Below are 27,831 nucleotides of genomic sequence, written 5' to 3' on the forward strand. Positions count from 1 at the left end.
ATTCATCCGATGTTTCAGCCATGTGAGCCCTTTTTCAAGATAGCAGGAGGTGAGCAGAACTCACGCGTGCTCAATGGATGCAGACACAGAATTGTGGATTGAGGGTGAAAAGATCCAGAGTGATAAAACCTGCAGCCGAGCAGAGAGTCATGGCTCCCCGCTTTGTCACTTACTCTACTTGTGGCCCATGGCATGCTAGAGATCGAGGCCACACTGTGAACATCAGGGGCGTGATGACATTACTTCATTGTGAAAGCTGCACCTGCCAGAGACTGTGATGACGCTTACTGTATGGATCAGAGGGGGGCACTATTCCTAAATGGAGGCACAGAGGGGTCACTGTCTCTATGTACAGGCATAGACTGAGCACTGTTGACTGTTGCCGTACAGAGGCACAAAGCAGAGTACTTGTCATGATCTGAAGTGATCTGACAGTTTTAAAAGCAGAGTGAACTTTTTTTTCCTTTTGGCAAGTTGCCAAGGTGACTTGACTGTCCCCGGTGGTGGTTAGTGGTATCGCACCTTAGGTTTCAGTTTAATGTGCACGTTATTAGGAATCAGGTGTGGGGCTCTATAAAGGAGTCTCAGGGTGTGTAATCACTGCTGGTGATACTGATTCATTTATTCTGAGTTTGTGAGAGCCTGGTGGAAGGATGGAGCTGAGGAGGAGTCCTGCGCAGCTTAGCCAGGGGGGACGTGTGTCAGCTATGGTGTCTGGACGAAGGCCTGGCATGGCGTGGTGGGGTCGCAGTGATGGTGTCAGCGGGAAGTGCCTGCATGGACTGGTGGAGTGGCTACTATGGAGAGTGGCACTCACCATGTGGGACTTGGCTGCTGAGCTGGACTCAAGCATGCTTGACTTCGTGGCAGAAGCTGAACACTTCCTTGGGACTCTGTTACTAAGCAGCAACTGGTGGTGGACTCTGCTCCAAGGCAGCACTATGGTGAAGGATCCTGTTATGGTGATGGATCCGGGTGGAGGAGAAGACGCACTCAGGTGGAGGGCTCTGTTGCAGGAGCATAAGCACAGAGCATAAAGCTAAGTGGTGTTTCCCCTGTATTGTCTTCTTTCCTCATGTGTGTTGTTAGTGCAGTGGTGGGATTAGTTTCCGCACCGACCAATTCCCTAGTGAGGGTTTAGGGTCAGGGCGAGCAAGGGCTTTGAGGTACGCGTGCGGCGCCCGGTGCGGAACCGGCATAGGGAACGTTAGGAGTGCAGGGACTCTGGCTCAGGGGAGCTCAAGAGGTCTCCACTCCCCTTTTCCCTATCGCAGGGCCCACTATTGTTAATGTTTCCCAGGTCCCCCTTATAATTTAAATTCGCCGTACTGGAGGCGGGGTTTCCAGAATGTTTATTAACGTGTAATACCTAAATTCGCCAGGTGGAGGCGGTGTATCCATCTGCACGTTTTATTATTTAAATTCGCCCCACTGGAGGCGCTGTATCCAGGGTCACGTGTGTTATGGGTCCGCCTTGCGGTTTCATCTGCGTCCTGACACACGTGACCATGACATTATCACCAGCCAAACATTTTTTTTTCTGGTGAGCTTTGGCCATGTGGAGACCGCTGAGTAATTGCTGCCGGGCCTCACTGAGGTGAGTGGGGAGCGGCAAGGTGTGTTAGAGCCGCTGCAGCAGCAGTTATCAGGGTCTGGGGCCTCTGCTCAGGCAACCAGGAAATCTAAATGGCGTCTTTGGCAAATTGCGGGTCTGGCAAAAGCCCCCTAGAGTCGCTGCTGGGGAGCGGGACTTGTTCATACAGGCGGACGTAACCAGACAGGTGGGTGGAGTTGGTGATCCCCATGGTGCTGTCTGGGGTTCCCCGAGGTGAAGGGGTACGTCCCTGTAGTGAGCAGACTGGTGTATAGTCCGCGGGGCTCACGCCAAATCTTCAGTACCGCCGAAGAAGCCGCCCCCTCCTGGTCGTGTGGAGGAAGGCGACCAGCGAGTGTATTTTTCCTCCATGTCCCTGCGGCTTTGGTAAAAGCCCCCTAGAGTCGCTGCTGGGGAGCGGGACTTGTTCATACAGGAGGACGTAACCAGACAGGTGGGTGGAGTTGGTGATCCCCATGGATCTGTCTGGGGTTCCCCGAGGTGAAGGGGTATGTCCCTGTAGTGAGCAGACTGGTGATAGTCCGCGGGGCTCACGCCAAATCTTCAATACCACCGAAGAGGCCGCCCCCTCCTGGTCGCTTGGAGGAAGGCGACCAGCGAGTGTATATTTCATCCATATTCCTGTCCCCTTCTCCTCCAGGTGTGTACAGCAGGTGCGCTGCGGGGGAGTAGGGACAAATCTCAACCCTCGCCATTAACCAACCCTGAGAGGGTAGACCTCATGGTGAAAGGGTTGGAGGGTGGTGTCCCTTGGTGAATAGCGGGGGTGTGAGTGTGGTGACAGCAGGGGGACGCCTCGGTTGTCGTGTCCAGATTGAGTTCACCAAAGATATGACAAACGAATGTGTGCAATAAACGTTCAGGTCCGGACCTGTGTGTGAACGAGCGTGTATGTGTGCCACCAAAAAACATCTTGTGGAAGTGTGTTGTGGAGCCTGATCAGCTCATAACAAACAAACATACACATACATAAACTCGTTCCCCAGGTCGGCGCTGTGGAGATGAGTGGTGCCTCCAAAATGAACTTTATTGCCAATACCAGCGGTGCGTTTGTCATTAACCTGAAGTCTCAGGTAGTGGTGGGGTGAACTCAGGATCTGGGCGTCCCCGCTGTAGGTGTTTCCCTAATGAGGGGTGGTCTTGAGGGTCCAGAGGCCCCTCATTAAGGAGGGGGTACTGTCATGATCTGAAGTGATCTGACAGTTTTAAAAGCAGAGTGAACTTTTTTTCCTTTTGGCAAGTTGCCAAGGTGACTTGACTGTCCCCGGTGGTGGTTAGTGGTATCGCACCTTAGGTTTCAGTTTAATGTGCACGTTATTAGGAATCAGGTGTGGGGCTCTATAAAGGAGTCTCAGGGTGTGTAATCACTGCTGGTGATACTGATTCATTTATTCTGAGTTTGTGAGAGCCTGGTGGAAGGATGGAGCTGAGGAAGAGTCCTGCGCAGCTTAGCCAGGGGGGACGTGTGTCAGCTATGGTGTCTGGACGAAGGGCTGGCATGGCGTGGTGGGGTCGCAGTGATGGTGTCAGCGGGAAGTGCCTGCATGGACTGGTGGAGTGGCTACTATGGAGAGTGGCACTCACCATGTGGGACTTGGCTGCTGAGCTGGACTCAAGCATGCTTGACTTCGTGGCAGAAGCTGAACACTTCCTTGGGACTCTGTTACTAAGCAGCAGCAACTGGTGGTGGACTCTGCTCCAAGGCAGCACTATGGTGAAGGATCCTGTTATGGTGATGGATCCAGGTGGAGGAGAAGACGCACTCAGGTGGAGGGCTCTGTTGCAGGAGCATAAGCACAGAACATAAAGCTAAGTGGTGTTTCCCCTGTATTGTCTTCTTTACTCATGTGTGTTGTTAGTGCAGTGGTGGGATTAGTTTCCGCACCGACAAATTCCCTAGTGAGGGTTTAGGGTTAGGGCGAGCAAGGGCGTTGAGGTACACGTTCGGCGCCCGGTGCGGAACCCGCATAGGGAACGTTAGGAGTGCAGGGACTCTGGCTCAGGGGAGCTCAGGAGGTCTCCAATTCCCTTTTCCCTATCGCAGGGCCCACCATTGTTAATGTTTCCCAGGTCCCCCTTATTATTTAAATTCGCCGTACTGGAGGCGGGGTTTCCAGAATGTTTATTAACGTGTAATACCTAAATTCGCCAGGTGGAGGCGGTGTATCCATCTGCACTTTTTATTATTTAAATTCGCCCCACTGGAGGCGTGTATCCAGGGTCACATGTGTTATGGGTCCACCTTGCGGTTTCATCTGCATCCTGACACACGTGACCATAACAGTACTATTTCTGTATTGAGGCCCATTATTACTCTGTGGATGCACAATGGGGGCTCTATTACAATGTGAGGCACAGAGGGGACATTATTTCTATGGGGAGGCACAGAGAAGGGCACTATTAGCTATTACAGTGAGAACATTATTCCTGCCTGGAGCACTTTGGATAGTTGCAGCACTATGTGGTTTGTATAGATGAGGGGGGAATGTAAGGGGGAGTGCTGGAAAACAATCAATCATGTTACATTCTGCAGAGATAAGTCATGGATGGGAGAAGTCGTCATCACGGTCTGGGCCAAATAGATAAGAAAGAGAATGTGGCCTGTATGTCAGTGTCACAGTATGACCATGCATTTTTTCATCTCTGCATACATGCCCTGTGTAATTATGTTTACATTACTGTTTTGATTTCTTCCAATTTCAAGGGCCTTATGTGTAATAGCGACCTCCCCATCATATTTCAGTCCCAGACAGCCCCTGCACTCTGGCGCACATATGGCGGCTGACTGTACCCTGTAATATTACATGGGCTTATTTCATCTCCTTTCTGGTCCGTGTTCTCAGGGTGTGATCTCTAATGCTGTAACAGGACCCCACAGGTTTGTTTCCAGGCTCACGTCTCTCAATGTACGGAGCGGGGAAGCCGCGGCTCCTCTTCTTGTTCTTTTCCTACATAATTAGGAGTTGAGGATCCTCCTCGCACCAAACATTCATGATTCATAACGTTAACCTCGATGGAAGCTTTTGGAGTCTTCTTATAATATTTACTTAAAACAAGTCCCTGACTAACGCTCTGATCTATGGAATAAGTGGAACATCGTGTCTCCTCTTTCATTGTGTCACCCCATTACTCAGCTGTTTACTGGATCACCTAAATCCTAGGCAACCCCTAGAATTATGAAGAGTGGCCATCATGTTTAGCTGCTGTGTGGACAAATGGTTTCAGATCAGGGTCTTCTGTTCAGGTTCCTCATCTCTTGCTCAAACTGTAGAGCCATTTTATGAAGTGTCTCTCACTCTGTAAGACTGGTTTATTTCCTAAGTTTCACAGAAAACATTGATATAAAGAATCTACGTGTAATACTTAATTTCACCTGTGGTGGCGCTGAAACAAAATGCAACACATACTACCATGTCACAGCAGATCTGGGGGGCATTTTGCGATCAGCTTTTGGTCAAGGTATCCTTGCAACAAGTAAGGATTCTCCAAAGTGGAGAACCCTTCATAATGCCAATGCCGGGGACATCGTCTATATACCGACGACTACATCAGCAGCTCCACCGCCATATATCATGGTCTGCCACATACTACCATTGTGAGATATGGATAATTTGAACATGAACTCTTACAATGAGGAGCATTTCATTGTGTCGCTATTTATTGAGCATTTACTACAAGTTCAGGAGATGCAACAACCTCTGTAACTGGAAAACCAAGGATTGAGCAGCTGGGCACATGCAGAGCGGTCGGCTGGGGGTCTACAACATCCAAGCACAGGTAGAAGGGGTCAAGTCTTAGATTAGGTTTAGGCTACGGATTAAGGATTACATGACTATCCTGGCATCACAAGATTCTACTAATCATCCATACAACAAAACAGTAATCATCTTCACAAATCAGGAGGACATCACTGCCGTCTTATCTTCATTTCTGTGGTCTTCAGAGAATAGTAAAGACCTCTCCAGTGAGACCAGATGATGCCACTACCGAGGGACAGGTGAGCACCAGGGAGATAAGCGCCATTCAAGTTGGCCAGATGACATGCTCTGAACCAGAAGCCACCGGTGAAGAGCGCAGCACAGTTCTGGAGATAGACGTCACGGTCACTGTCATAAGTAGAGAACTTCATTCCATTGTGGTAGGACAGAGAATCACCTGCAGATAATGAGGAAGGTGGTTAGAGGTTGGTGCAGAATAACCCTATCACTGTCCCTCGAAATAGGTTCACAATACCACAACCACTGCCCCTAGAACCGAGTGCAGACTACCCCTGCAACTTCACCTAGAAGTGGGTACATATGACTCCTGCAACTACTCCAGTAAGTGCAGACCTCCGCTACCACTGACTCAAAGTTGGTAAAGACTACGCCTACCACTGCAAGTGACTGTTGACCGACCCTATCCCTGCCCTAAGAAATCAGTGCAAGCCACCCCTAACACTGCCTCTCAAAATGGTACAGACTACCCCTGCAACTGCCCCTAGAAGAGGATGCAGTCTACCATTCCTCTGGCTTAAGAAATTGGTACAGACTATTGTTACCACTGCCTCTAGATGGGGATGCAGACTACCCCTACCTCTGCCCCTAGAAATGGGCACAGACTACCACTACCACTGCTCCTAGACAAGAAGGTAGACTACCCATGTCACTGCTACGAGAAATGGAGGCAGAATGCCACTACCACTGCTCCTAGAAGTAGTAACAGACCATCCCTAACACTGCTACTAAAAGTGGGGGTAGATGACTCCTTCTCCTAGATGTGAAGGCAGACTAACCTTACCCCTGCTCCTAGAAGTGGAGGCAGACTTTCCCTACCACTGCCTTTAGAAGCGAAGAAGAGGTAACAGACTCCCCCTACCACTGCCCCTAGAAGTAGTAACAGACTACCCCTACCACTGCCCCAAGAAGTAGTAACAGACTACCCCTACCATTGCTACTAGATGTGAAGGCAGACTACCCCTATCATTGCTCCTAGAAGTGGTAACAGACCACCCCTACCACTGCCCCTAGAAGTGGTAACAGACCACCCCAACCACTGCTCCTAGAAGTGGAGGCAGACTACCCCTACCACTGCTCATAGAAGTGGAGGCAGACCACTACTAACAATGCTCCTAGAAGAGGTAACAGACCACCCCAACCACTGCTCCTAGAAGTGGAGGCAGACTACCCCTACCACTGCTCATAGAAGTGGAGGCAGACCACTACTAACAATGCTCCTAGAAGAGGTAAGAAGCCACCCCAACCACTGTTCCTAGAAGTGGAGGCAGACTACCCCTACCACTGCTCATAGAACTGGAGGCAGACCACTACTAACAATGCTCATAGAAGTGGTAACAAGCCACCCCAACCACTGTTCCTAGAAGAGGTAACAGACCACCCCAACCACTGCTCCTAGAAGTGGTAACAGACAACCCCAACCACTGCTCATAGAAGAGGTAACAGACCACCCCAACCACTGCTCCTAGAAGTAGTAACAGACCAACCCAACCACTGCTCCTAGAAGAGGTAACAGACCACCCCTACCACTGCTCCTAGAAGTGGTAACAGACAACCCCAACAACTGCTCCTAGAAGTGGTAACAGACCAACCCAACCACTGCTCCTAGAAGAGGTAAAAGACCACCCCTACCACAGCTGCTAGAAGAGGTAACCGACCACCCAAACCACTGCTCCTAGAAGAGGTAACATACCACCCCAACCACTGCTTCTAGAAGAGGTAACATACCACCCCTACCACTGCTCATAGAAGTGGTAACAGACCAACCCAACCACTGCTCCTAGAAGAGGTAACAGACCACCCCTACCACTGATGTTAGAAGAGGTAACAGACCACCCAAACCACTGCTCCTAGAAGAGGTAACAGACCACCTCAACCACTGCACCTTGAAGTGGAGGCAGACTACCCCTATCACTGCCACAGAAGTGGTAACAGACCACCCCAACAACACTCCTAGAAGAGGTAACAGACCACCCCAACCACTGCTCCTAGAAGAGGTAACAGACCACCCCTACCACTGCTGCTAGAAGAGGTAGCAGACCACCCCAACCACTGCTCCTAGAAGAGGTAACAGACAAGCACAACAACACTCCTAGAAGAGGTAACAGACCACCCCAACCATTGCTCCTAGAAGTGATAACCGGCCACCCAAAGCACTGCTCATAGAAGTGGTAACAGAAAACCCCAACAACGCTCCTAGAGGTAGTCACAGACCACCCCTACCACTGATACTAGAAGTGGAGGCAGACCACCCCAACCACTGCCCATAGAAGTGGAGGCAGATCACCCCTACCACCGCTCCTAGAAGTGGTAACAGACCACCCCTACCACCGCTCCTAGAAGTGGTAACAGACCACCCCTACCACCGCTCCTAGAAGTGGTAACAGACCACCCCTACCACTGCTCATAGAAGAGGTAACAGACCACCCCTACCACTGCTGCTAGAAGAGGTAACAGACCACCCCAACCACTGCTCCTAGAAGAGGTAACAGACCACCCCAACCACTACTCCTAGAAGAGGTAACAGACCACCCCTACCACCGCTCCTAGAAGTAGTAACAGACTACCCCTACCACTGCTCCTAGAAGTGGTAGCAGACCACCCCAACCACTGCTCATAGAAGTGGTAACAGACCACCCCTACCACTGCTTCTAGAAGAGGTAACAGACCACCCCAACCATTGCTCCTAGAAGTGATAACCGGCCACCCCAAGCACTTATCATAGAAGGGGTAACAGACAACCCCAACAACGCTCCAAGAGGTAGTCACAGACCACCCATACCACTGCTACTAGAAGTGGAGGCAGACCACCCCAACCACTGCCCCTAGAAGTGGAGGCAGACCACCCCAACCACTGTTCCTAGAAGTGATAACAGACCACCCCTACCACTGCCCTTAGAAGTGGTAACAGACCACCCCAACCACTGCTGCTAGAAGAGGTAACAGACCACCCCAACCACTGCTCCTAGAAGAGGTAACAGACCACCCCAACTACTACTCCTAGAAGACGTAACAGACCACCCCTACCACCGCTCCTAGAAGTAGTAACAGACTACCCCTACCACTGCTCCTAGAAGTGGTAGCAGACCACCCCAACCACTGCTCATAGAAGTGGTAACAGACCACCCCTACCACTGCTTCTAGAAGAGGTAACAGACCACCCCAACCATTGCTCCTAGAAGTGATAACCAGCCACCCCAAGCACTTATCATAGAAGGGGTAACAGACAACCCCAACAACGCTCCAAGAGGTAGTCACAGACCACCCCTACCACTGCTACTAGAAGTGGAGGCAGACCACCCCAACCACTGCCCCTAGAAGTGGAGGCAGACCACCCCAACCACTGCCCCTAGAAGTGGAGGCAGACCACCCCAACCACTGCCCCTAGAAGTGGAGGCAGACCACCCCTACCACTGCTGCTAAAAGTGGTAACAGACCCCCCCTACCACTGTTCCTAGAAGTGAAAACAGACCACCCCAACCACTGCTCCTACACGTGGTAACAGACCACCCCTACCACTGCTCCTAAAAGAGGTAACAGACCACCCCAACCACTGCCCCTAGAAGTGGTAACAGACTCCCCTACCACCGCTCCTAGAAGAGGTAACAGACCACCCCAACAACTGCTCCTAGAAGTGGTAACAGACCTCACCTACCACTGCTTTTAAAAGTGGTAACAGACCACCCCAACCAGTGCTCATAGAAGTGGTAACAGACCACCCCAACCAGTGCTCATAGAAGTGGTAACAGACCACCCCTACCACTGCTCCTAGAAGAGGTAACAGACCACCCCAACAACTGCTCCTAGAAGTGGTAACAGACCACCCCTACCACTGCTTTTAAAAGTGGTAACAGACCACCCCAACCAGTGCTCATAGAAGTGGTAACAGACCACCCCAACCACTGCTCATAGAAGAGGTAACAGACCACCCCTACTACTGCTCCTAGAAGAGGTAACAGACCACCTCAACCACTGCTCCTAGAAGAGGTAACAGACCACCCCTACCACCGCTCCTAGAAGTAGTAACAGACCACCCCTACCACTGCTTCTAGAAGTGGTAAGAGACCACCCCAACCACCACTCCTAGAAGTAGTAACAGACCACCCCTACCACTGCTCCTAGAAGTGGGGTAACAGACCACCCCAACCACTGCTCATAGAAGTGGTAACAGACCACCCCTACCACTGCTCCTAGAAGAGGTAACAGACCACCCCTACCATTGCTCCTAGAAGTGATAACCGGCCATCCCAAGCACTGCTCATAGAAGTGGTAACAGACAATCCCAACAACGCTCCTAGAGGTAGTCACAGACCACCCCTACCACTGCTACTAGAAGTAGAGGCAGACTACCCAAACCATTGCCCCTAGAAGGGGAGGCAGACCACCCCAACCACTGCCCCTAGAAGTGGAGGCAGACTACCCCTACCACTGCTGCTAAAAGTGGTAACAGACCAACCCTACCACTGCCCCTAGAAGTGGTAACAGACCACCCCCAACCACTGCTCCTAGAAGAGGTGACAGACCACCCCAACCACTGCTCCTAGAAGAGGTAACAGATGACCCCTACCACTGCTCCTAGAAGTGGTAACAGACCACCCCCAACCACTGCTCCTAGAAGAGGTGACAGACCACCCCAACCACTGCTCCTAGAAGAGGTAACAGATGACCCCTACTACTGCTCCTAGAAGTGGTAACAGACCACCCCCAACCACTGCTCCTAGAAGAGGTAACAGATGACCCCTACCACCGCTCCTAGAAGTGGTAACAGACCACCACCAACCACTGCTCCTAGAAGAGGTAACAGATGACCCCTACCACCGCTCCTAGAAGTGGTAACAGACCACCACCAACCACTGCTCCTAGAAGAGGTGACAGACCACCCCAACCACTGCTCCTAGAAGTGGAAGCAGACCACCCCAACCACTGCCCCTAGAAGTGGTAACAGACTCCCCCTACCACCGCTCCTAGAAGTGGTAACAGGCCACCCCAACCACTGCTCCAAGAACTGGTAACAGACCACCCCGACCACTGCTCATAGAAGTGGTAACAGACCACCCCAACCACTGCTCATAGAAGAGGTAACAGACCACCCCAACCACTGCTCCTAGAAGTGGTAACAGACCACCCCAACCACTGCTCCTAGAAGTGGTAACAGACCACCCCGACCACTGCTCATAGAAGAGGTGACAGACCACCCCTAACACCGCTCCCAGAAGTAGTAACAGACCACTCCTACCACTGCTTCTAGAAGAGGTGACAGACCACCCCAACCACTGCTCATAGAAGTGGTAGCAGACCACCCCAACCACTGCTCCTACAAGTGGTAACAGACCATCCCTACCACTGCTCCTAGAAGTGGTAACAGACTCCCCCTACCACTGCTCCTAGAAGTGGTAACAGACCACCCCAACCACTGCTCATAGAAGAGGTAACAGACCACCCCTACCACCGCTCCTAGAAATAGTAACAGACCACCCCTACCACTGCTCCTAGAAGTGGTAACAGACCACCCTAACCATTGCTTTTAGAAGTGGTAACAGACCACCACAACCAGTGCTCATAGAAGTGGTAACAGACCACCCCAACCACTGCTCATAGAAGAGGTAACAGACCACCCCAACCACCACTCCTAGAAGTAGTACCAGTCCACCCCTACCACTGCTTCTACAAATGGTAACAGACTACCCCAACCACTGCTCATATAAGTGGTAACAAACCACCCCAACCATTGCTCCTAGAAGTGATAACCAGCCATCCCATGCACTGCTCATAGAAGTGGTAACAGACAACCCCAACAACACTCCTAGAGGTAGTCACAGACCACCCCTACCACTGCTACTAGAAGTGGAGGCAGACTACCCAAACCACTGCCCCTAGAAGTGGAGGCAGACCACCCCAACCACTGCCCCTAGAAGTGGAGGCAGACTACCCCTACCACTGCTGCTAAAAGTGGTAACAGACTACCACTAACACTGCTCCTAGAAGTGATAGCAGACCACCCCTACCACTGCCCCTAGAAGTGGTAACAGACCACCCCCAACCACTGCTCCTAGAAGAGGTAACAGATGACCCCTACCACCGCTCCTACAAGTGGTAAGAGACCACCCCCAACCACTGCTCCTAGAAGAGGTAACAGATCACCCCTACCACCGCTCCTAGAAGAGGTGAAAGACCACCCCAACCACTGCTCCTAGAAGTGGAAGCAGACCACCCCAACCACTGCCCCTAGAAGTGGTAATAGATTCCCCCTGCCACCGCTCCTAGAAGTGGTAACAGTCCACCCCAACCACTGCTCCTAGAAGTGGTAACAGACCACCCCTACCACTGCTCCAAGAACTGGTAACAGACCACCCCAACCACTGCTCATAGAAGTGGTAACAGATCACCCCACCACTGCTCCTAGAAGAGGTAACAGACCACCCCAACCTCTGCTCCTAGAAGTGGTAACAGACCACCCCGACCACTGCTCAAAGAAGAGGTAACAGACCACCCCTAACACCGCTCCCAGAAGTAGTAACAGACCACTCCTACCACTGCTTCTAGAAGAGGTAACAGACCACCCCAACCACTGCCCCAAGAAGTGGTAACAGACCACCCCCAACCACTGCTCCTAGAAGAGGTAACAAACCACCCCTTCCATCGCTCCTAGAAGTGGTAACAGACCTCCCCGACCACTGCTCATAGAAGAGGTAACAGAGCACCCCTAACACCGCTCCCAGAAGTAGTAACAGACCACTCCTACCACTGCTCCTAGAAGTGGTAGCAGACCACCCCCAACCACTTCTCCTAGAAGAGGTAACAGACCACCCCTACCACTGCTCCTAGAAGTGGCAACAGACCACCCCGACCACTGCTCATAGAATAGGTAACAGACCACCCCCAACCACTGCTCCTAGAAGAGGTAACAGACTCCCCCTACCACCGCTCCTAGAAGTGGTAACAGACCACCCCAACCACTGCTCCTAGAAGTGGTAACAGACCACCCCTACCACTGCTCCAAGAACTGGTAACAGACCACCCCAACCACTGCTCCTAGAAGTGGTAACAGACCACCCCAACCACTGCTCATAGAAGTGGTAACAGACCACCCCAACCAAGGCTCCTAGAAGAGGTAATAGACCACCCCAACCACTGCCCCTAGAAGTGGTAACAGACCACCCCTACCACTGCTCATAGAAGTGGTAACAGACCACCACAACCATGGCTCCTAGAAGTGGTAACAGACCACCCCAACCACTGTTCCTAGAAGAGGTAACAGACCACCCCTACCAACGCTCCTAGAAGTGGTAACAGACCACTCATACCACTGTTCCTAGAAGTGGTAACAGACCACCCCAACCACTGCCCCTAGAAGTGGCAACAGACCACCCCGACCACTGCTCATAGAATAGGTAACAGACCACCCCCAACCACTGCTCCTAGAAGAGGTAACAGACTCCCCCTACCACCGCTCCTAGAAGTGGTAACAGACCACCCCAACCACTGCTCCTAGAAGTGGTAACAGACCACCCCCACCACTGCTCCAAGAACTGGTAACAGACCACCCCAACCACTGCTCCTAGAAGTGGTAACAGACCACCCCAACCACTGCTCATAGAAGTGGTAACAGACCACCCCACCACTGCTCCTAGAAGAGGTAACAGACCACCCCAACCTCTGCTCCTAGAAGTGGTAACAGACCACCCCGACCACTGCTCATAGAAGTGGTAACAAACCACCCCTACCACCGCTCCTAGAAGTGGTAACAGACCACCCCGACCACTGCTCATAGAATAGGTAACAGACCACCCCCAACCACTGCTCCTAAAAGAGGTAACAGACCACCCCTACCACCGCTCCTAGAAGAGGTAACAGACCACCCCCAACCACTGCTCTTAGAAGAGGTAACAGACCACCCCTACCACCGCTCCTAGAAGTCGTAACAGACCACCCCAACCACTGCTCCTAGAAGTGGCAACAGACCACCCCAACCACTGCTCATAGAAGAGGTAACAGACCACCCCTACCACTGCTCCTAGAAGTGGTAACAGACCACCCCTACCACCGCTCCTAGAAATAGTAACAGACCACCCCTACCACTGCTCCTAGAAGTGGTAACAGATCACCCTGACCACTGCTCATAGAAGAGGTAACAGACCACCCCTACCACCGCTCCTAGAAGTAGTAAGAGACCACCCCTACCACTGCTCCTAGAAGTGGTAACAGACCACCCCCATCACTGCACTTAGAAGTAGTAACAGACTACCCCAGCCACTGCTCATAGAAGAGGTAACAGACCACCCCAACCAAGGCTCCTAGAAGAGGTAATAGACCACCCCAACCACTGCCCCTAGAAGTGGTAACAGACCACCCCTACCACTGCTCATAGACGTGGTAACAGACCACCACAACCATGGCTCCTAGAAGTGGTAACAGACCACCCCAACCACTGTTCCTAGAAGAGGTAACAGACCACCCCTACCAACGCTCCTAGAAGTGGTAACAGACCACTCATACCACTGTTCCTAGAAGTGGTAACAGACCACCCCAACCACTGCCCCTAGAAGTGGCAACAGACCACCCCGACCACTGCTCATAGAATAGGTAACAGACCACCCCCAACCACTGCTCCTAGAAGAGGTAACAGACTCCCCCTACCACCGCTCCTAGAAGTGGTAACAGACCACCCCAACCACTGCTCCTAGAAGTGGTAACAGACCACCCCTACCACTGCTCCAAGAACTGGTAACAGACCACCCCAACCACTGCTCCTAGAAGTGGTAACAGACCACCCCAACCACTGCTCATAGAAGTGGTAACAGACCACCCCACCACTGCTCCTAGAAGAGGTAACAGACCACCCCAACCTCTGCTCCTAGAAGTGGTAACAGACCACCCCGACCGCTGCTCATAGAAGAGGTAACAGACCACCCCTAACACCGCTCCCAGAAGTAGTAACAGACCACTCCTACCACTGCTTCTAGAAGAGGTAACAGACCACCCCAACCACTGCCCCTAGAAGTGGTAACAGACCACCCCCAACCACTGCTCCTAGAAGAGGTAACAAACCACCCCTACCACCGCTCCTAGAAGTGGTAACAGACCACCCCGACCACTGCTCATAGAATAGGTAACAGACCACCCCCAACCACTGCTCCTAGAAGAGGTAACAGACTCCCCCTACCACTGCTCCTAGATGAGGTAACAGACCACCCCTACCACCGCTCCTAGAAATAGTAACAGACCACCCCTACCACTGCTCCTAGAAGTGGTAACAGATCACCCCGACCACTGCTCATAGAAGTGGTAACAGACCACCCCTACCACCGCTCCTAGAAGTGGTAACAGACCACCCCCATCACTGCACTTAGAAGTAGTAACAGACTACCCCAGCCACTGCTCATAGAAGAGGTAACAGACCACCCCAACCAAGGCTCCTAGAAGAGGTAATAGACCACCCCAACCACTGCCCCTAGAAGTGGTAACAGACCACCCCTACCACTGCTCATAGAAGTGGTAACAGACCACCACAACCATGGCTCCTAGAAGTGGTAACAGACCACCCCAACCACTGTTCCTAGAAGAGGTAACAGACCACCCCTACCAATGCTCCTAAAAGTGGTAACAGACCACTCATACCACTGTTCCGAGAAGTGGTAACAGACCACCCCAACCACTGCCCCTAGAAGTGGTAGCAGACCACCCCAACCACCGCTCCTAGAAGAGGTAACAGACCACCTCTACCACCGCTCCTAGAAGTGGTAACAGACCACCCCCAACCACTGTTCCTAGAAGTGGTAGCACACCACCCCCAACCACTGCTCCTAGAAGAGGTAACAGACCACCCCAACCTCTGCCCCTAGAAGTGGTAACAGACCACTCCAACCACTACTCATAGAAGTGGTAACAGACTCCCCCTACCACTGCTCCTAAATGGGGGGGGCGGTAGATAACTCCTATTATCACTCCTAGACGTGGAGGTAGACCACCCCATTACCGATGACTCCTTGCATTGGTTACCTGCCCCTCCGTCACTGAAGCCGTCCACGTGCAGCGTGTAGCCGTCCTCCTCTGGGTTGAGGCTGTACGGGGAGATGGAGAACTCTGTGTACCTGGCGAAGGTCATGTTGTTCTCGAAGTCTCCAAGGTCGATCCTCAGCTCATACTTATTCCGGAGAGTGAGGAGATACATGTAGTGTAACCCTATGGGAAGAGACATGGCGGGTATGAGTGATGCTTTGCGGAGGAGCGATGCTCTGCAGTAACCTGGAGGGTGAGTTACCCCCATCTTATGAGACGACGGCTGTACATGGGGGCTTGATCCCACCCAGCTCTCCCAGGCTCCTGATTTGCAGTACTTTGGGGTGGGTGGTCATTTCAGACACAAGGAGATTTTCCAATCACTGGTCTGAAAGAGAAGGGCACAGCCGACAGGGGGCACATAATGGCGGCCATATTGGTGGTGGACGTACTATTGGTGCAATCAGTGCAGATGTACAAGGACCCCAGAGATAAATGGGCCACGTCCACCTCCAAAGCAGAACATAATGGTGGGATACGATGAACCACTGGACGGTAAGGGGCCACACTGGCCCAGCAGAGGGGCCTCTCCTGTCTTTGTCCTCCCTGGTGGCCACATAGGATCGAAGTAAGAGGAGGACGGTCACTCACCCAGCCAGTACTCGCCGTCCGCTCTCCCAAAGCCAATCTTATAGTCGTTCCAGCCCCGGTAGAAGCCCACCGTGCCGTTGAACCTCCTCTGGATGACCTGAGCCCCAAAACAGATGAATTGTATCAGCACAGTCAGAAGACGAGACCTGGAGAAGGCTCAGAGCCGGGACCCACCGTCCACTTTCCGCTGTCCGTGCTCATGTCACAGTAGACGGGCACCGCGATGCCGGGTCCGGCCGGGTAGATGACATATGGGCCGCTGTCCTCGTCCCCGTTCTCACACACGTCTTCACAGTCTACAGGATACTGGTCAGAGGTGGAACACACTGCAACGACACCGGAGGGCGACACGGGGGCAGACATCAGTCACCTCCAGAGCTGCACTCACTACTCTGCTGTTACATTGTGTCTTATCCTCCAGTCACATCCAGAGCTGCACTCACTATTCTGCTGTTACATCATGTCTTATCCTCTAGTCACCTCCAGAGCAGCACTCACTATTCTGCTGTTACATCGTGTCTTATCCTCCAGTCACCTCCAGAGCTGCACTCACTACTCTGCTATTACATTCAGGGCCGGCCCGAGAGATTACGGCGCCCTAGGCGAAACTATTTTGTTGCGCCCCTACTATTCTTGGCAGTAGATGAAAACTTACGTATTTTTTTCTCTCGGGCGCCCCCTTAGTGTAGTGTGTGCTAAGTGTGCATTTTTGGTTGTTTGCTTTGCTTTGCCAACATTTGAAAACTTAGGAGCAAAATAAACACGCAGGATCAAACACCTGTCAGCAGACGATGCAAATGACTCACGTCCGTAGTTTAGGGCCTCCTTTCCGTGCGTAAATTGAAGCTCAACGGTTTTTCTTTTAAATTTATGGTAAAGAAATTTATGTACACTTTTCTTTCCATCCCTAAAACTTTTTGCCTTTTGAAAAGATTTTTTATAATTTTTTCTATTTTTTCTCTGGCACCCCCTTTGGGTCGGCGCCCTAGGCGGCCGCCTAGTTCGCCTATACGTTCGGGCCGGCCCTGGTTACATTGTGTCTTATCCTCCAGTCACATCCAGAGCAGCACTCACTATTCTGCTGTTACATCGTGTCTTATCCTCTAGTCACCTCCAGAGCTGCACTCACTATTCTGCTGTTCCATCATGTCTTATTCTCCAGAGCTGCAGTCACTATTCTGCTGTTACATCAAGTCTTATCCTCCAGTCACCTCCAGAGCTGCACTCACTATTCTGCTGTTACATCGTGTCTTATCCTCCAGTCACCTCCAAAGCTACAGTCACTATTCTGCTGTTACATCATGTCTTATCCTCCAGTCACCTCCAGAGCTGCGATCACAGTTCGGCTGGTTTTCTGGTGATGGTAACAGTGTGCCCATGGTACCCGGCTTCTCTCTGCAGAATTATAGTTGTCATGTGATTTCTTCTGAGATGGGACAACCCCTGGTGCCTCTGCCCAAACAACAGCAAAGACCTCCCTCAGGCTACTTTCACATTTCAGTTTTTGAAATCCGGTGGGCTGCGGCGAAAAGTTGCCAAACCTGATCCGGTAGAAGCCGCAGCCGCTGGATCATCTGTTTAGGCCGGAGACGGTGCAGGAGAGGGCGAGGGAATCTTCGGGAATGCGCTGTGGAAAAAAGCGGTCCGGCGCTGTCAAGAAACGTTGCAGGGAATGTTTTTGGCAGACGCCGGGCAGGCATTTTTTGCCGTATCCGGTAAAAGCCGGCCACGCTGCATGGCCATCAGGCACAATGCGGCGATAATGCTAGTCTATGAGAAAAAAGCCGGATCCAGTGGCAAACGGCACCGGATCCGGTTTTTACATTTTTCGCCGCATCGCGCCTGATGCTTAAAAACGGAAATGTGAAAGTAGCCTTCCTGATGCAGATTTGGAAGTGACTGGAGTATAAAGTGAGGCTGATCTGTGCAGGGGATGCAGAGAGTGGGTGTGACTCTGCTACGGGTGTGTGCACACGCTGCGGATCCGCAGTTTATTTTCCGCAGCGTGTCAATTCTTTGTGCGGAATCCGCAGCGTTTTTACACCTCTTCCATTGTAGAAATCCACAGGTGTAAAAACGCCGGGGAAATCCGCACGAAATCCGCATAAAAACGCCGGGGAAATCCGCACGAAATCCGCATAAAAATGCCAGGGAAATCCGCACGAAATCCGCATAAGAACGCCAGGGAAATCCGCACGAAATCCGCATAAAAACGCCGGGGAAATCCGCACGAAATCCGCATAAAAACGCCGGGGAAATCCGCACGAAATCCGCATAAAAACGCCGGGGAAATCCGCACGAAATCCGCATAAAAACGCCGGGGAAATCCGCACAAAATCCGCATAAAAACGCCGGGGAAATCCGCACTAAATCCGCATAAAAACGCCGGGGAAATCCGCACAAAATCCGCATAAAAACGCCGGGGAAATCCGCACTAAATCCGCATAAAAACGCCGGGGAAATCCGCACGAAATCCGCATAAAAACGCCGGGGAAATCTGCACGAAATCTGCATAAAAACGCCAGGGAAATCTGCACGAAATCTGCATTAAAACGCCGGGGAAATCCGCACGAAATCCGCATAAAAACGCCGGGGAAATCCGCACGAAATCCGCATAAAAACGCCGGGGAAATCCGCACGAAATCTGCATAAAAACGCCAGGGAAATCCACACGAAATCCGCATAAAAACGCCGGGGAAATCCGCACGAAATCCGCATAAAAACGCCGGGGAAATCCGCACGAAATCTGCATTAAAACGCCGGGGAAATCTGCACGAAATCCGCATAAAAACGCCGGGGAAATCTGCACGAAATCCGCATAAAAACGCCGGGGAAATCTGCACGAAATCCGCATAAAAACGCCGGGGAAATCCGCACGAAATCCGCATAAAAACGCCGGGGAAATCCGCACGAAATCCGCATAAAAACGCCGGGGAAATCCGCACGAAATCCGCATTAAAACGCCGGGGAAATCCGCACGAAATCCGCATAAAAACGCCGGGGAAATCCGCACAAAATCCGCATAAAAACGCCGGGGAAATCCGCACGAAATCCGCATTAAAACGCCGGGGAAATCCGCACGAAATCTGCATAAAAACGCCGGGGAAATCCGCACGAAATCCGCATAAAAACGCCGGGGAAATCCGCACGAAATCCGCATAAAAACGCCGGGGAAATCCGCACGAAATCCGCATTAAAACGCCGGGGAAATCCGCACGAAATCCGCATTAAAACGCCGGGGAAATCCGCACGAAATCCGCATAAAAACGCCGGGGAAATCCGCACAAAATCCGCATAAAAACGCCGGGGAAATCCGCACAAAATCCGCATAAAAACGCCAGGGAAATCCGCACGAAAGCCACATAAAAACGCCGGGGAAATCCGCACGAAATCCACATAAAAACGCTGGGGAAATCCGCACGAAATCCGCATAAAAACGCCAGGGAAATTCGCACAAAATCCGCATAAAAACGCCAGGGAAATCCGCATAAAAACGCCGGGGAAATCCGCACGAAATCCGCATAAAAACGCAGGGGAAATCCGCACGAAATCCGCATAAAAACGCAGGGGAAATCCGCACGAAATCCGCATAAAAACGCCGGGGAAATCCGCACCAAATCCGCATAAAAACGCCGGGGAAATCCGCACGAAATCTGCATAAAAACGCCAGGGAAATCCGCACGAAATCCACATAAAAACCCCGGGGAAATCCGCACAAAATCCGCATAAAAACGCCAGGGAAATCCGCACGAAATCCGCATAAAAACGCTGGGGAAATCCGCACGAAATCCGCATAAAAAACGCAGGGGAAATCCGCACGAAATCCGCATAAAAACGCCGGGGAAATCCGCACGAAATCCGCATAAAAACGCCGGGGAAATCCGCACGAAATCCGCATAAAAACGCCAGGGAAATCTGCACGAGATCCACATAAAAACGCCGGGGAAATCCGCACGAAATCCACATAAAAACGCCGGGGAAATCCGCACGACATCCGCATAAAAACGCCGGGGAAATCCGCACTAAATCCGCATAAAAACGCCGGGGAAATCCGCACAAAATCCGCATAAAAACGCCGGGGAAATCCGCACGAAATCCGCATAAAAACGCCGGGGAAATCCGCACAAAATCCGCATAAAAACGCCGGGGAAATCCGCACGACATCCGCATTAAAACGCACGGATTTTGACCTGCGGATTCTGCCAAGAGATGCAGATTCCGCGCAGAAAACTCCACACAGTAATCCGCAACGTGTGCACATCCCCTAAATGTCTGAGAATCTTGGTGGGAAATGTGGAATCCTCGGAGAATCCCTGGAAATCTGGCCCTGACCTCACCGTATAAGCAGTCCATGGCCGAGAACAGGTGCGAGCATCGGGGGCCCGGAACACAGCTGGATAGTGGGGGTCCCCCAGGGGTAGAGGGGGATCAGGTAGGGAACACGTCAGCCGTCTGCAGGGCTCTGCTGGAATTTGGCTGCACAGCGTCGCTCCTCTGCGCAGATGTGAGCGAGGAATATGAGATCATAGTGAGATCCCATTACCCCCACACTACACCCCAGCTCTGCTACACCGCCGTGTGCACTACAACAGATGCCAACCACAGGACAGCAACTTACGTGCGCGTACGACTATAAAAAGAAGTGCGGATGTAGCAGAGCCGAGTGTGTCAGATATAGCAGAGCCAAGTGTGTCAGATATAGCAGAGCCAAGTGTGTCAGATATAGCAGAGCTGAGTGTGTCAGATAGCGGAGTCAAGTTTGTGAGATAGCAGAATCGAGTATGTCAGATAAAGCAGAGCCAAGTGTGTCAGATATAGCAGAGCTAAGTGTGTCAGATATAGCAGAGCTGGGTGTGTCAGATATAGCAGAGCTGAGTGTGTCACATGTGGCAGAGATGAATTTGTTAGATTAGGCAGAGCTAAATTGTCCAGAAGTAGCTGAGATAATGTTTGCCAGATGTATTTGAGTTGAGTTTGTCAAAAGCGGCAAGGAAAGCGCCGTATAGATGAGTGTGTTTTCTCTGGGAGTTGTACAGTTATCTGAATGTAGACACAAACACATGGGCCGTGCACACAGTGAACAAGTCTGTATGACAATGTTCACACCACCAAAAGACTGAAACACAGAAAAACAAACGCATAAAAATACTCTGTTGTAAAAAAGTAACAGTAAACTGCAAGTGCTAGTAAAAAGATGATAACAAAACAGGGAATTTAGTTGTTACATTTTTGCAAAAAAAATGTATACTGAGCCGCTCTACCAACCGTGAAGGTATACCCATCAGAGCAGTCCTAACCGATGTATTTAAAAACCTGACCATGTGTATAGTACCTGTATGAGCAGGATTCTGACAGGTAAGGACACGCTGTGGAAGGCGGCTTTTTGTGTGCATGGCCCATAAGGGAGGGGTGGAATCCTCCCCAATCTTGCAAAAACAAGAAACAAATTAGACATAAACCCATGGGCCATGCACACAGCGAACAAGTCTGTATGACAGTGTTCACATCAAATTCCCTGTTTTGTTATCATCTTTTTACTAGCACTTGCAGTTTTCTGTTACTTTTTTACAACAGAGTATTTTTATACGTTTGTTTTTCTGTGTTTTTGTCTTTTGGTGGTGTGAGCTCTGTCACGTGCACGGCCCATGGGTTTGTGTCTATTGGTTTCTTGTTTTTGCAAGATTGGGGAGGATTCCACCCCTCCCTTATGGGCCATGCACACAAAAAGCCGCCTTCCACAGCGTGTCCACATTGGACCTTACCTGTCAGAATCCTGCTCATATAGGTACTATACACATGCTCAGGTTTTTAAATACATCGGTTAGGACTGCTCTGATGTGTGTATACCTTGACGTTTGGTAGAGCGGCTCAGTATACATTTTTTGCAAAAAACGTAACAACCAAATACCCTGTTTTGTTATCATCTTTTTACTAGCACTTGCAGTTTACTGTTACTTTTTTACAGCAGAGTATTTTTGCACGTTTGTTTTACTGTGTTTTTCTGTGTTTCAGTTATCTAAGTGCGCCAACAATGGAGTTGTAAACAATGAAATGAAACATTCAGCTCTGCTGCATCAGTCGGTGCACTGTGCTGCATGGTTTGGAGCAGCAGAGCTGTGTGTGTCTCCGGCCATCTTACAATGTAGGGATGACTTACGATGATCCCCATTCTGCTTTCCTGATTGCTGACTCCTGACCGAGCTGAGTGCCACCAGCAGGAGGAGGAGGATGTAGTGTCCGAGGCGCCCCGCAGCCTGCAACACAACAAGTCCTGGTCAGCAAGTACTATCCCTTTAAGATGAATTGTCCCCCACACACTCCATTAAGTCCTGCGGTGACCCCATTTTCATGCCAACCTCATCTGAACCCCCTGAGCCACATTCAGCCCCGGTGCCCCCCACAGACTACACTGCGCTCCCCCTTACCTCCATGTCTGCTGTGTCCTGTGTAGTGTGAGGCTGCTATTTAAGGTCTTGTATTTATATGGTGCGTCTGGTCCTGGGCCCCCTCCTTCCACAGCCTCCCCTGCTCCAGGGATGTGAAGGGAGGACTGAAACAGGGGGGATGTGTAAATGGTGCGCACAGGATGCGGGGTTGTGATGCCACCTTCCAGTCCTGTACATGTGCATCCTCAGCAGCACATGACAGGATGGTCCGAGGAAAGGTGAGGACCACAAAACATGAAAAGAGGTGAAAAAAAAGAGAAAAATCCTTCCGGGACCAGAGGAGGCAACTGAGGACAAAGGTGAACGCCAAAGCAATACCAGAAATGGTCCAACACTCCGGAACACCAACTGTGGGCAGCACATGACAGGATGGTCCAAGGAAAGATGAGGACCACAAAACCTGAAAAGAGGTGAAAAATAAGAGAAAAATCCTTCCGGGACCAGAGGAGGCAACTGGGGACAAAGGTGAACGCCAAAGCAGTACCACAAATGGTCCAACACTCCGGAACACCAACTGTGGGCAGCACATGACAGGATGGTCCGAGGAAAGGTGAGGACCACAAAACATGAAAAGAGGTGAAAAATAAGAGAAAAATCCTTCCGGGACCAGAGGAGGCAACTGGGGACAAAGGTGAACGCCAAAGCAATACCACAAATGGTCCAACACTCCGGAACACCAACTGTGGGCAGCACATGACAGGATGGTCCGAGGAAAGGTGAGGACCACAAAACCTGAAAAGAGGTGAAAAATAAGAGAAAAATCCTTCCGGGACCAGAGGAGGCAACTGGGGACAAAGGTAAACGCCAAAGCAATACCACAAATGGTACAACACTCCGTAACACCAACTGTGGGCAGCACATGATAGGATGGTCCGAGGAAAGGTGAGGACCACAAAACTTGAAAAGTGGCAAAAATTTGAGAAAAAACCCTTTAGGACCATAGGAGGCAACTGGGGACAAAGGAGAACTCCATAGCAATACCACAAATGGTCCAACACTCCGGACCACCAACCTTGGGCAACACATGACAGGATGTCTGGACTGATTGCGAGGAAAGGTGAGGACCACAAAACATGAAAAGAAGTGAAAAATAAGCGAAAAATCCCTCCGGGACCAGAGGAGGCAACTGGGGTCAAAGGAAAACTCTATAGCTATACCACAAATGGTCCAACACTTTGGATCACCAACCATGGAGCAACTCATAACAGGATGGTCCGGGCTGCAAACAAGAAAAGGTGGGGACCACAAAACATGAAAAGAGGCAAACACTAGAGAAATATCCCTCCGGGACCAAAGGAAACTGGAGACAAAGGTGCACTCTATAACAGTAACAAAAATGGTCCAACACTCTGGACCACTAACCGTGAGCAGCACATGACAGGATGGTCTGGGTTTATTACCAAGGAAGGTGGGGATCACAAAACATTAAAAGAGGCAAAAATAAGTGAGAAATCCCTCCGGCGCTAGTGGAGGCAACTAGGGACAAAGGAAAACTCCTTAGCAATACCAAAAATGGTCCAATACTTTGGACCACCAATAGTGGGTGGCACATGACAGGATGTTCCAGGGTGAGAGTGAGGAGAGGTGGGGACTGCAGAACTCGTAAAGAGGCGAAAAAAATAGAAAAATCCCACCAGGGCCAGAGGAGGTAACTGAGGACAAAGGAGAACTCCATAGCAAAACACGAAATGGTCCAACCGTCCGGACTACCAACCGTGGCGCAGTTGATATCAGGATAGTCCAGTCTGATAGTGAGGAAAGGCGGGGACCACAAAACATTAAAAGAGGTGAAAAAATAGAAAAATCCCACTGGGACCAGAGGAGGCAACTGGGGACAAAGGAGAACTCCATATCTATACCACAAATGGTCCAACACTTTAGATCACCAACCATGGAGCAACTCATAACAGGATGATCTAGGCAGATAGTGAGGAAAGGTGGGGACCACAAACCACGAAAAGAGAAGAAAAAAATAGAAAAATCACACCAGGGCTAGGAGGAGGCAACTGGGGACAAATGAGATATCTATAGGGTACCCACAAATGGTCCAACACTTCAGACCTCTATTTATGGGGTGATAGAGCGATGCACAGAGGCCTACGCACCTACCATGCAATATTTAGAGTCACGCAACCTACAAAAACCCATGAAACTTTCACCTGACTGTGGGTTGGCCCCCACAAAGTAGTATGTGATCCTTATGATGGAGGTTTGTGCAAAAGGACCAAAGAACCTTAATTTAAAAAAACAGGTGAAGTATAAAATATAGCGGATAAGAAAGATGTAAAGTTTGGAAGCTCAAGAAGTTAAGATGGAGACAAAAAAAGCCTCCAGTCAAGGAGCATGAAGAAAGAGTTGATGTGTAACTAAACATCTAATAGGGGTGGAAAAAGCAAGACCTTGAACATTTCCGTCACAAGAAGAAACCTCGTCCTCTCCCGGGACATTACAAGGAGATACCGTTTATCGGTGAAGACTGTATCACTGGAGAAAGTTCAAGAAAAGGGGAAGATGATGACTGTTATCAAGATGGACAATCACAGAAATTGTGAAGATTCAACACACAAGAGAGCAGAAACTCTGGGGAAACAAAGATCATTCTAGCTCTAAGACTTGGGGACCATAGAGATGGACCATAAGATGTTACCACAGGGTGAAGGACTTTGCAGACTCCTCAGATAGTTCATGCATTTTGGATATATACTTGTTTCCACAGTGTCAGTTGTGAGGAGGACCCTTAATATATGAATCTGTATTGATGGTATTATTAGATGCTGGAAACATCCATCAAAACAAGAAAATGAAGGGACGAGTTTCTAGCTCTGGTTGTTTGTCCTGGTTTTCTTCTGATTTGTATTCAGAGGTCATTAAGGGCAAAACACCAAGAAATGTCCTGACGTCATCAATAAAGGACCTAACCTTCTGGAGAAGATGCTGTGAACTCTGTGACTTGTTCCCTTGGCTTCACATCTTCCTGTCCCGCTCATCAATGCCTGATCCCTGGTCGTTTCCTAGCTAATAGTTTCTGGGCGCCTGCCAGTTCTGTCGTGGATGATTTATGGTGTTTTGTTATGATTTGTACATGGAGCCAAGAGGTGAGAGGTCAACTTCTAAAATGTGTATGAAGCTTCTAGCCTGTGACTTTCTGTTATCAGTGGTTTTATCTGCAATGTTAAGGTCTTCATGTGACACCATAACCTAATTCTCGCCCACGTGACTTTTCATGTATGAACTTTACCTGATCCTCCTCCTCGTGAATCTTCATGTGTAACCCTCACCTCATCTTCCTCATTATTCTTCATGTATGATCTGCACCTGATCCTCCTTTTTGTGACACTTCATGGATGATCCTCACCCGATGCTCCTCATGACTCTTCATTTATAATTCTCACCTGATCCTCAACCTCATTACTCTTCATGTATGATCCGCACCTGATCCGCTTCATAGTGACTCTTCATTGATGATCCTCATCGATCCTGTTCCTCATTACACTTCATATATGAGCCTTAGCTGATCCTCCTCCTCCTTGTGACTCTTCATGTAGGATACTCACCTTATCCTCCTCCACCTCCTGACTCTTCATGTATGATCCTAACCTGATCCTCCTCGTCGTGATTCTTCATGTATGATCCTCATTGATCTGCCTCCTCGGCCTCTTCATGTATAATTCTCACTTGATCCTTCTCTTCTAGCTGTGTGCACACGCTGCGGTTTATGTGCGGATTCATCCGCGCGGATTTTGTAAAATCCGCAGGTGAAACCGCAGGTCAAAAGACCTGCGGTTTTACCTGCGGATTGCTCTGCGGTTTTGCCCTGCGGTTTTTCATCTCCTCAATGGAGGAGATGGCAAACCGCAGGAGAATCCGCAGAAAGAATTGACATGTCAATTCTTTCTGCGGATTGAAAACCGCAGATAATCCGCGCGGAAAATTCCGCACCGTCTGCACTGCGGTTTTTGATTCCCATAGGGAATCATGGTACTGTACACCGCAGCAGAAACTGCTGCGGGTCCGCAGCGGCCAAAACCGCTGCGGAACCGCAGCAAAATCCGCAGCGTGTGCACACAGCCTTATTCTTCATGTATGATCCGCACCTGATCCTCCTTTTTCTGTGTCTTCATGGATGATCCTCACCTAATCCTCCTCCTCATGATGCTTCTTTTATAATACTCACCTGATCATCCTCCTCTTGACTTTTCATGTATAATTCTCACTGATTCTCCTCCTCATTACTCTTCATGTATGATCCGCACCTGATCCTCCTTTTTGTAACTCTTCATGGATGATCCTCACCTGATCCTCTTCGTCATTACTTTCATGTATAATCTACACCCGACGGCTCATAGAATCTCACAGATTTCAGTATCACCTCAATGCTGATGACACACAGATCTACATCTCTGGACCAAATATCACCTTCATCCTTCTTCTCTGCTAGATTTCTAAAACTTAATATGGACAAAACAGAATTATTCATCTTTCCCCCAACGGACCTATCCAGTAAAGTAAACGGCTGCCCACTCTCTCCAGTCCCACAAGCTCGCTGCCTCGGGGTAATCCTTGACTCTTATCTCTCCTTCAAACCACATATCCAAGCCCTTTCCACTTCCTGACGACTTCAACTCAAAAATATTTCCCGGGACCATACATTCCTCAACAAAGAATCTGCAAAAAACTCTAGTCCATGCCTTCATCATCTCCCGCCTTGACTACTGCAACCTCCTGCTCTGTGGCCTCACCTCTAACCACTCTCGCACCCTTCCAATCTATTCTAAACTCTGCTGCCCGGCTAATCCACCTGTCCCCCCGCTATTCCCCAGCTTCTCCCTTCTGTCAATCCCTGTACTGGCTCCTCATTACCCAAAGACTCCAGTTCAAAACACTAACCATGACATACAAAGCCATCCACAACCTGAGTCCTCCATACATCTGTGACCTCGTCTCCTGGTACTTACCTGCACGCAACCTCCGATCCTCACAAGATCTCCTTCTCTACTCCCCTCTTATCTCCTCTTCCTACAATCGCATATAAGGTTTCTCCCATGCATCCCCTCTACTCTGGAACTCTCTACCACAACATATCAGACTCTCACCTACCATGGAAACCTTCAAAAGGAACATGAAG

At 50.3% G+C, this 27,831-nt stretch overlaps 1 protein-coding gene across 1 annotated transcript; it reads right to left on the reverse strand.

Moving 5' to 3' along the window:
- Nucleotides 1-5,255: 5,255 nt before the first annotated feature.
- On the reverse strand, nucleotides 5,256-26,455 carry LOC141050840 (microfibril-associated glycoprotein 4-like). The gene is made up of 6 exons (XM_073547519.1): nucleotides 22,686-26,455; nucleotides 22,418-22,514; nucleotides 16,435-16,586; nucleotides 16,261-16,357; nucleotides 15,610-15,792; nucleotides 5,256-5,770 (listed from the first exon to the last, which is right to left on the reverse strand). The coding sequence occupies exons 1-6, from the start codon at nucleotides 22,689-22,691 to the stop codon at nucleotides 5,523-5,525; spliced, it is 783 nt and encodes a 260-aa protein (XP_073403620.1). The 5' UTR covers nucleotides 22,692-26,455; the 3' UTR covers nucleotides 5,256-5,522.
- Between the last annotated feature and the right edge of the window lie 1,376 nt (nucleotides 26,456-27,831).

This window comes from Dendrobates tinctorius, unplaced genomic scaffold (genome assembly GCF_039654945.1).
Source record: "Dendrobates tinctorius isolate UK_male_01 unplaced genomic scaffold, ASM3965494v1 ptg000152l, whole genome shotgun sequence".
In the NCBI taxonomy this organism is placed as follows: domain Eukaryota; kingdom Metazoa; phylum Chordata; class Amphibia; order Anura; family Dendrobatidae; genus Dendrobates; species Dendrobates tinctorius.

Coding starts and splice junctions, on each gene's coding strand:
- LOC141050840 (XM_073547519.1), bottom strand. Junction 16,358..16,434: donor CGGACAGCGGAAAGTGGACG/GTGGGTCCCGGC, acceptor TTTGGGGCTCAG/GTCATCCAGAGGAGGTTCAA. Junction 15,793..16,260: donor GGACGGCGAGTACTGGCTGG/GTGAGTGACCGT, acceptor CTCTTCCCATAG/GGTTACACTACATGTATCTC.